Genomic DNA, 9,539 nt, shown 5'->3' with positions numbered 1-9,539 from the left:
AAAAGAGGTGCAGCAACATGTCTTTGGAGTTATTAAAGCCAGACAGACAGCACATGAACAATGTTCTTCCACTGCAGCACAATGACCAACAAATAATGTCATTGGATGAGCTCAAGTTCAGTGGGCGGGGCCAGTTTAATAGCTCAGCCAATCAAATAGTTTTGTGCTTCCACAGCAGCTCTGTCTCTGTCTCTGATCTTTACTGCTTCATTTCTCTGTTGTCTTTGTCATCAGTCCAATGACACAAATGTTTTTGTACAGAGTTTTGCTGTTTCCTGTCACTGTGGGCTGCAGAGCACAGTAGTACACAGCAGAGTCAGACAGCTGAAGCTTCTGGATCTTCAGAGGAACTGATCTGATGCTGGAATCCAGTGTGGATGAAAATCTCTCCTTGAACTCGTCTGCTGTGTTTCCATCATCCCTGCTAACACGACTCAGGATGAATGTGGGGCTGTTGTTTCCATCCTGTTTGTACCAGAAGAGATTAATATTTGTTCCACTGCTCTCATACTGACATCCAAGTGTAACTGTGTCTCCTTCAGCAGTAATGACATCTCCTTGTTCCTGGATCACTTTGTCTTCTCCTTTACACTCTGAGGAAGAACAGAACATGCAGAGGAAGAGATGGATCAATAAACATGATTGAAGTTATTGAAAAGTTCCACAGTGTAAAATGATGAAATCTTCTCTTTCTGTCCTTGTTGTGAATCGTGTGCAGAGGAAACATGTTGATGTTTGTATCTTACCAAAGAAAAGAGCAGCAAGAATAATCCACAGCCAATGTTCCATCTGTACAACAAGGTTTCAATCAACAGGAGAAACTAGCTGATGTTCAACATTCAGTCTGAGAATTGTTCTCTTCACAGCAGCACTTATTATTGACACAATGGTTGAACACAGTGCAGAAGGAGAGCACCGCCTACTGGATGATGTCGCCCTCTAGTGGAGCGTCTCTGTGGGTTTCCTGTCACTGTGGGCCTCACAGCAGAGTCTGTCACTGCAGCAGAGCAGATCTGAAGATCCATTCATCTTTGACCATCAACAACTTTAACAGACAGTCTGGAATTTTCTCTGTTTTGTGTTCCCAGTGAAACACAACGATCTCTGTTGGTGTTCCAGGATATTGTTAATATTAGAGGATAATTTACACTAATTAAAGTTTTTTGGGGGGTATTCATAAAATTGTTCACTTTGCCCCTTCATGTGGCAGCCCCGATATCAGGCAATCAAACCAAAATTATTTATATAGCAAATTTAAAAACAAAAGTTACGATCAAAGTGCTTCACAAGTTAGGAAATAAATAAAACAAGACAAATTTACCAAACAACACAAGACAAGACAAACTTAGAAGCCAACCCAATGATAGTCAAACTATCTTAAGTCAGAGCCAGAGTAAAAAGATGAGTCTTTAAATGAGATTTAAAAGACTGAATAGACTCAGAAGAGCGAATGGCAATAGGGAGATTGTTCCACAGTTGAGGAGCTGCAATAGCAAAGGCACGATCACCTCTGGTTTTCAGCCTGGACTTAGGTTGCATTAAGAGCATCTGATTTGAAAATCTTAGTGCTTTTTTAGGATTATACAAATGGAGAAGTTCTGTTAAATAGCTAGGGGCAGTGTTATTTAAGATTTTATAAGTGAGTAAAAGAATTTTAAAATCAATGTGAAATTTCACAGGAAGCCAGTGTAAGTTAGCTAAACTGGAGTCATATGATCATGCATTCTGGCACTCGATAAAAGGCGTGCAGCAGCGTTCTGTACTAGGCCTAAATAGAGGGAGTTACAATAGTCCAGTCTAGAGGTAATGAATGCATGAATAAGCTTTTCAAGGTCCTTGGGGGAGAGGAAAGGCTTAGCTTTAGAAATTTGACATAGCTGATAGAAGCTGGATTTAACCACAGTAGATACTTGTTTCTCTAATTTGAAGGAGCTATCCAGGAGTACCCCGAGGTCTCTTATAACGTGGGAGAGGTAGCTAGCAAGTGGACCAAGAGTAACAGTTAGTTGGTTCAAAGGGATATGGCTGTCAAAGACAATAACTATAGTTTTACTGTCATTCAAGGTTAGAGAGTTTTGAGATAGCCAGGTTCTCACATCATGAAGAGAGTTAAACAATGTATGCAATGGATCTGTGACATTCAAACTCAAAGGGAAATAAATTTGAATGTCATCAGCAGAACAATGGAAAGAAATATTATATCTTTGGAAAATAGATCCCAAGGGCAACATGTACAGAGAGAATAACATAGGGCCCAAAACAGACCCCTGGGGCACACCACAGGGAAAGGGAGCAGAGGAGGAAGAGGAGTATTGCCCCATAGTGATAGAGAATGACCTCTCTGAAAGATAAGATTTAAACCATAATAAGGTTGTGCCCTTAAGACCAACTACTTGATTTAACCTTGATAATAGAACTTTGTGATCTACTGTGTCAAAAGCAGAAGTCAGATCCAGTAAGACTAAAACCACAGAGCAACCTGAATCAGTGGTTAAAGGAGATCATTAAAAACTCTTAGCAAAGCTGTCTCAGTACTATGTCGAGGTTTGAAGCCCCACTGGAATTTTTCAGTAATACCATTGGTATCTAAGAAGGCCTGAAGTTGTTTACAGACCACTTTTTCCAGGATCTTTGACATAAAGGGAAGCTTAGAAATCGGCCTATAATTTGAAAGAACACTGGAGTCAAGATTAGTCATCTTAATAGTCTTAATAGTCTTCTTGAACAACAGCATGCTTGAAGGCAGACGGTACACAGCCTGAGGACAGTGATGTATTCAATATTAATAAAATACAAGGCCCGATAGTATTCAGCGCTTCCTTAAAAATAGGGGCAGGATGAATAACATAGAAAATGGGATAGCAAACAGTAGACAAAGCTCGAGGAGACGGCTCGCCGAAAACACTGGCACCATCATGGAACCAAATCTCAGGACTTTTCCCTTGATATCACACCATCATCTTCACACAGGAAATATTCATATTAATTTCTCTCCACTACGATTAATTTATGATTTAAGTCACTGGAGCAAACTCTCAGTGTCATGATTACAGGAATGCATCGACTCTAAAGCAGCCCACATGAGGCTAAAGCTTTACATGCTTTTATTTTGACAAGGTACACAGACAGGGGGGCAGGTAAGTAGGTTTTCTGCAGAGGGACAGAGCAGGGAGACACCAGAGAACTGCCCGAGAGAACGACTGCTGAGTGTCAGTGCAGTCAGAATTGCTTATATAGTATTTATTAGAGTCCTTTCATGTGTTTCACTTTTAGAGTTTCTGTGTCAGGGAGGTAAGTGAAGGTTTCAGAAGGCTGAGTGGGTGGAGAGTGGATGGGCAGGTGAGTTTTCCAGCTCTGTTACAAGTCAGTCCTTTCCAAACAGCAGACAATGAGAGAATCCTTCAGGTTTCAGGTAACTCAAGTCCACAGAGCTATGAGCAGACACAAGAGAACATGGTGAGGTAACAGAAGCTACAAGCACAAACTCATAAGTCATAAATTAAGAGCTGAATTTCCACCAGAATGAAGACAACAATCTGACAAAGAGTGGATGTTTCAGCTGGACCTTTCATTCCCAAAACATGAGGAGTTAATGAGATCCGGTTAGGGAGGTCACCAACACTACAAGCACCAACCAGCTTGCAGCCAAAGCTCTGCACAGCCCCATCAGCACTGAGTCCCCAGCCTCACTCAGACTGCTGCCAAAGCTCTGCTGGAGGTGGGAGTTGAAGATCACCTGAACCACTTTGATACGCCAGGCCTGTCCAGCATTCTCCCCACCACCTGACTCAACTCACCGCCAGATGGTGATCAGATGACAGCTCAGCTCCTCTCTTCACCAGAGTGTCCAGAACATACTGCTGCAGACCTGATGATGCAATTACAGAGTCAGACATCCACCTATACTGTGGTTAGCACACAAGTCCAGTAAAACAGAAACCACCATTCTGTCACTCTGACACATAAAGTCCTCAGAAGCACAACAGAGTTACCAGATGATGCAGCGTCCAGGATCCTGCTCAGAGACCTCAAGAAGGCCAGGCACGCTGAAATGTTGTTCAGAGCACAGACGAGAGTCTGGACCTGCCAGAGGGGGAACATCACAAAGTACCAGAGCAGGACAATGATGAAGGAGAGCATCATCATCTGATGTGATGACTTCAGAGAGAATAAATGGAATAAGCATGAGATGGTCTTCCTGGTTGGACTTTTAGCTTCATGTGAGAGATTTTACCTTAAAGAGATAAACCTCTGTTACTCTGTTTATTTGGCTTCTGCTGCATTTTTGCATGTCCTCATCCACTAAATATAAAATAGTGTAAATGAGCAGCTTTTGATGTTTGACAGTTTTTATTGTGTCTGAACGTTCCTACAGTTGGTTTGTGGTTGATGTGGATTTGCTGCTCATGTGAATCCTCCCACAGTGTTTCATTAGCAGCTGTAACCACAGTGACTCTGATAAAACAGGAATTAGCAGAATCCATCTGATATGAAGCTGTGCTTTGAATACCACTTCCTCCTCTTTGAAGAGTAGTCAGATATCTGTGTTCAGGTTTTTGTACAGCCTCTTCTACACTTTGTATCACTGTGTTTCTAGAGCACAGTAGTAGAGAGCTGTGTCTGCCAGGGTTAGGGCTGTTATGGTCAGAGTAGTTGATGTAGGTGATGTTTGTGATCTATATCGTTTATCAGGAATATATTCACTCGAGTATCCTTTGGCTCCTTTCCTGAGTATAAACTGAGGAGCCTGAAGGTCAGAATGATGTCTGTACCAGTGAAGGTAGATATCATTGTAACTTGTCTCATAGCTACATGTGAGTGTGACAGATTCTCCTTCTGTTTCAGTGACTTCAGTTTGTTGAGGAGTGATTGAGTCTCCAGCTGTGAGTCCTGGAAAAAGAAAGAAGAAAAGTAGTGAAATGCAGTCTGTATATCTGCTTAATGCAGCAGCTTCAACTAAACTTTAATCCCTGTTCTTAAACTCACCTATAATGTGAGATAGAAGCAAAAAGAGGTGCAGCAACATGTCTTTGGAGTTATTAAAACCAGACAGACAGCACATGAACAATGTTCTTCCACTGCAGCACAATGACCAACAGATAATGTCATTGGATGAGCTCAACTTCAGTGGGTGGGGCCAGTTTAATAGCTGAGCCAATCAAATAGTTTTGTGCTTCCACAGCAGCTCTGTCTCTGTCTCTGATCTTTACTGCTTCATTTCTCTGTTGTCTTTGTCATCAGTCCAATGACACAAGAATCAGAGGTTTAACAGTGTGTGGCTCCCTCTAGTGGATGTTGTGGAGTATTCTGTTGTCTTTGCTCCAAAGGTTTTTGTACAGAGTTTTGGTGTTTCCTGTCACTGTGGGCTGCAGAGCACAGTAGTACACAGCAGAGTCTGTCACTGCAGCAGAGGAGATCTCCAGATCTGCACGTTTCTCTGTTTTGTCAATGTGAGCTGAGAATCCCGACACAGCTTCATGAACTGATCCTCCCTCTGTGATGGAGAGCAGGAACTCTGGTCTGGATCTCTGGTATTGTCGGTACCACTGGATATTGTTGATAAGACCATCATATGTACAGGTCAGGTTGATGTTTCCTTCCTCTGTAACAGCTTCTTCAGCACGTTCCTGCTTTATGCTGTTCATGGAGCCCAAAGCTGCAAATGAATGATTCATGTCAGTCAGTCTTTTTCTTTCTTTGTGAGCATAATGAGATGAAGAAATCTGCTAATAATAACTCTGATCAAATCTTGTCACAATGAGACTTTTCTGTGTTCTAACACTCACCTATGCAGTGAGAGAAAAGTACAAACAGGTAAAGGAACATGTTTCAGGTGTTGAAGTCACACAGCAGATGAACAAAGTTCAGCAGAATGAAAAGACTAAGCAGCCTCTCTGCTGCACAGCCTTCTCCTCAACATCAGGCTGTAGTTCTGCAGAAAGAGACCATCTCATTGGCTGAGTTCAGCATCAGTGGGTGGAGCCAGAGAGAAGCCTGTTAAGGGTCTTTATGAACAGCAAAACATCTGCTGGTTGTTTTTACAGTTGTTCTTGTTGCATATGTGTTTCTTTCAGACTGAAACGTTTTGGAGGAGAGTATTTGAATTACTAATAAAAATAATAATTCCCTGAGATTTAGAGATAAATCTGTTCCTACACTGTTATTAACACTGGGAGCACTGAATGTATCCTGTTATGTTTTGGACATGGCTGTGATAGCTGAAGCTGCCATGAGAGAGTGTGTGGGAGATGAGAGAGTTTCCTCCACTTGTGTTGGTTTATGAGGAAGATGTGACCAGAACACAGTGACTGTTAAAGCAGGTGTTAGAAAAACGTATTATGTATGATACAACATCTTCGTTTAACACATGAAATATTGTGAGAAGTCAGAATGGTGTGTCGTGGCTCTTATCACATGTAACCGAAAGCACAGCAAGTTCCCAGGAGATACAACTCCTGAGAAAGTCCTCCTACACGTCTGTCCCAGGGTGATATGCAACATGCTACACACATCCTCTTTGTCTGTAGAAAAGCAGCTCGCTGAGACGTCCCCAGAGAGCGCTCGCACAAAGCTATGGTTGCTGCTGCTGCTCACTTGAAGTCACTAAAAGCTTTAAAGTCACATCTCTTGTGTTTCTCCATTTGTTGAAGAGTTGTTCCAGCAGCTTGGTCCATTGAGCCGGACTCCACATCTGTCCTGCTCATTCCAACAATGTCTGGAAGGTGAGGTCAGCAGCAAGGGAGGAGTAGGAGAGATGAGATCTGTAACTACATATACACTGGAGAACCAGAGGTGTGGAGAGCGATGGCCTGAATCCTACAACAGGTCGGAAAAACCTTTTCTGTCAGAGCGTAAGACTCATAAGACGGTCAGGGAGCACAGAGTGTGCACAGAAAATGACACATAATAACAGCACATAATGATAGTTATGATAGGAATCAAAAGAATAATAATAAGTACAAAAGGTCAAAGGTCACCAGTGTCTCCAGAGACTCAAAAGGGAAAACTGATGAACTAGCAGTGTAAACAAATTCAGGTGAAGTCATTTCATCAACAGTTTGGTCTTTTTGTCCAGCTTCCATGAGCTGGAGGATGCTCCCCAACCTGACTCCACTCTGTCTGTTCCACAAAGCAGCTGTAGGGTAGGTTCAGGTTGAGGCTAAACAGTAACACATGTAAGGCAGCCCCATCCATGGATTAATCACCAGAGTATGTTAGAGTTATCTGATGAACTGAAAATGTAAAGCTTGCATGTGACTCCCTTTATTTGAAGGAAATGATGTGAAGTTCAGATGAATTGTAGCCAATGATGCAGAGATCCATTCACTGATTTCCACCTTCACACCAACTGTGTAGTGCAGAGTAAATACAGCAGAATCAGTGTACTGTCAGTGTAGAGGATGGAAATCAGCCAAGAAACATCTGCTTACGTCCATCCGTCCATTCTCTTCCACTGATCCAATTTAGGGGGCGGGGCCATCCCAGCTACTGTAGGACGAGAGGCGGGCACAGCCTGGACAGGTCACTGGTCTATGGCAGGGTAACACAGAGACACACAACCATTCACACTCACAGTCACACTTATGGGCAATTTAGAATCACCAGCTAACCCAACCCCACTAAGCGCATGTCTTTGGACTGTGGGAGGAAGCTGGAGCACACGGACAGAATCTCGCAAACAGCTGCTCACATCTGGTTGAATTCACATTACAAAGAGCAGTGCAGCTCAGATCAGCTGATCACAGCCTGTACTTGAATCAAATCTACTGGAGCTCTCAGCAGAAATGATTGTGAGCTGTCATTCTTTTCCCACACTGAGCCACTACAGCTGATTTTAGGGTTCCCACCTGCTGAATCCACTTCAACCTGTTCTCTGCTCATGTTCCTGTTAGAGGCACAGTCACTCTCTAAAGGAGCCAACAGAAAATAGAAATGTCTTTATTTTCCCCTTTTTCTCTGCTCATGTTCGACTTCACTGATTCAATCTAAGAAAGTGATTTTATTATAATTCAGATTTACACTGAAATAAAGTTTGTGTTCCTGTGTGCTGATATCATTCATTTACATTAATGTAGCACAAGGTTCAGTTAACTCTGCACTTTTTCACTTTTGAGTAAAGAAGTTGATGGAACAAGTCCTGGATGTCTGTACTTTACCTACAACCACCTCTGTGGGATCAGTGATCAATCATTTATCATGTTGTTATTGATCAGTTTGATTTCTGTTGGAGATAAAGATGAAGATTTGTCATCAGTCCAATGACACAAGAATCAGAGGTTTAACAGTGTGTGGCTCCCTCTAGTGGATGTTGTGGAGTATTCTGTTGTCTTTGCTCCAAAGGTTTTTGTACAGAGTTTTGGTGTTTCCTGTCACTGTGGGCTGCAGAGCACAGTAGTACACAGCAGAGTCTGTCACTGCAGCAGAGGAGATCTGAAGAGTCATCAGTGTTTGATCAGCGTTCACTTTCACAGACAGTCTAATGACTGGATCTGATGTCAGCTGTCCTTTGTCTGAGTGTGAGATCAGGAACTCTGGAGATTTTCCAGGATATTGTCGATACCAGAAGAAATAATCACCAGGAGCTGCTTGTCTGGAGTATTTATAGGACAGAGTCACAGTGCTTTGTTCTAAACTGGATTTCTGAGTGTCGAGTGCTGTGAGCTCCTCACAGATCACACCTGCAGACAGAAAAAACTCAGAACATGTAAAAGTCTTACTGTCTCACACACAACAGAGATGGTGATTAAAAATGAACTCACCTGTTAACAGGAAGAGAAGCCAGTAAGGAAACACACAGTGATGTAATGACAGCATGTTGAGGAACATAAAGTTTGTTTTGTGTTGAACTCTGTTGAATGTGGAGGTTTTTCTCTCTTCTATAGTTCAGTAACAGCTCAGCTCCTCCCTGAATCTCTGCTCCTCCTCTCTGCTCTCAGTCACTCCTCCTCCTGTGGTTAACACACTTTATAACCAAAAGGATTTAAGGGAGCCGTGTGACACGTCACACAAGCAGAAGTCACATTAACGATGTAGACAGAGTCAGAGAGTCGGTGATACTCACACAGTTAAAAAGTCTGAAACTTGAGACATTTGGAGAAAAATGTGTGAGAAGTCCTGAATTCAAGAAACATCTCAGAATAGTTTGTGTATGTTGGGAAGGATTTTTGTTCACAACTGTTTGTTCAAATGAAGCATCATCTTATTTGATTGGATCTTAAAACACAAACCTGAGAGACGTCATGTCTGTGGACACGACATGCAGGATTGTTGTGGTGCAGCAGCAGTCCCAGTTACAGCTGACACTTTTGGACACAACATCTGTTTTACTTTGTGGCTCTTTGGTCAGTTTGCTGGTGTGTGATTCTACAGGAAATTGATGATAATAATAATAATCATTTCCTGAGTGTTCCTAGTTAGTTTCTAGTTTCTCTGTTTATTGTTTTCTAGCTTCCAAGTTCTTAGGTTTCAGTTTAGGTTATGTTTTCTTATTTTGTAATGTCTGAAGGTTTCCACAGCAAACAAAAGCGTCTCTCAGTTAA

At 42.2% G+C, this 9,539-nt stretch overlaps 3 gene segments (V, D, J or C); all 3 read right to left on the bottom strand.

The window, feature by feature from the left end:
• Positions 1–276: 276 nt before the first annotated feature.
• Positions 277–1,075, bottom strand: LOC120434322 (the record flags this gene model as incomplete). The annotated part of the segment is given in 2 exon segments: positions 277–593; positions 747–1,075. Coding segments are annotated over 2 exon segments (360 nt in total), but the record flags the coding sequence as incomplete, so codon positions are not given.
• A 2,289-nt stretch (positions 1,076–3,364) lies between these two features.
• On the bottom strand, positions 3,365–5,972 carry LOC120434158. The segment is given in 3 exon segments: positions 3,365–3,431; positions 5,296–5,656; positions 5,787–5,972. Coding segments are annotated over 3 exon segments (468 nt in total).
• Positions 5,973–7,855: 1,883 nt separating this feature from the next.
• Positions 7,856–8,890, bottom strand: LOC120434311. The segment is given in 2 exon segments: positions 7,856–8,678; positions 8,760–8,890. Coding segments are annotated over 2 exon segments (447 nt in total).
• Positions 8,891–9,539: the final 649 nt, after the last annotated feature.

Source organism: Oreochromis aureus, linkage group 18 (genome assembly GCF_013358895.1).
Source record: "Oreochromis aureus strain Israel breed Guangdong linkage group 18, ZZ_aureus, whole genome shotgun sequence".
In the NCBI taxonomy this organism is placed as follows: domain Eukaryota; kingdom Metazoa; phylum Chordata; class Actinopteri; order Cichliformes; family Cichlidae; genus Oreochromis; species Oreochromis aureus.
This window is presented reverse-complemented; position numbering and strand designations above follow the sequence as displayed.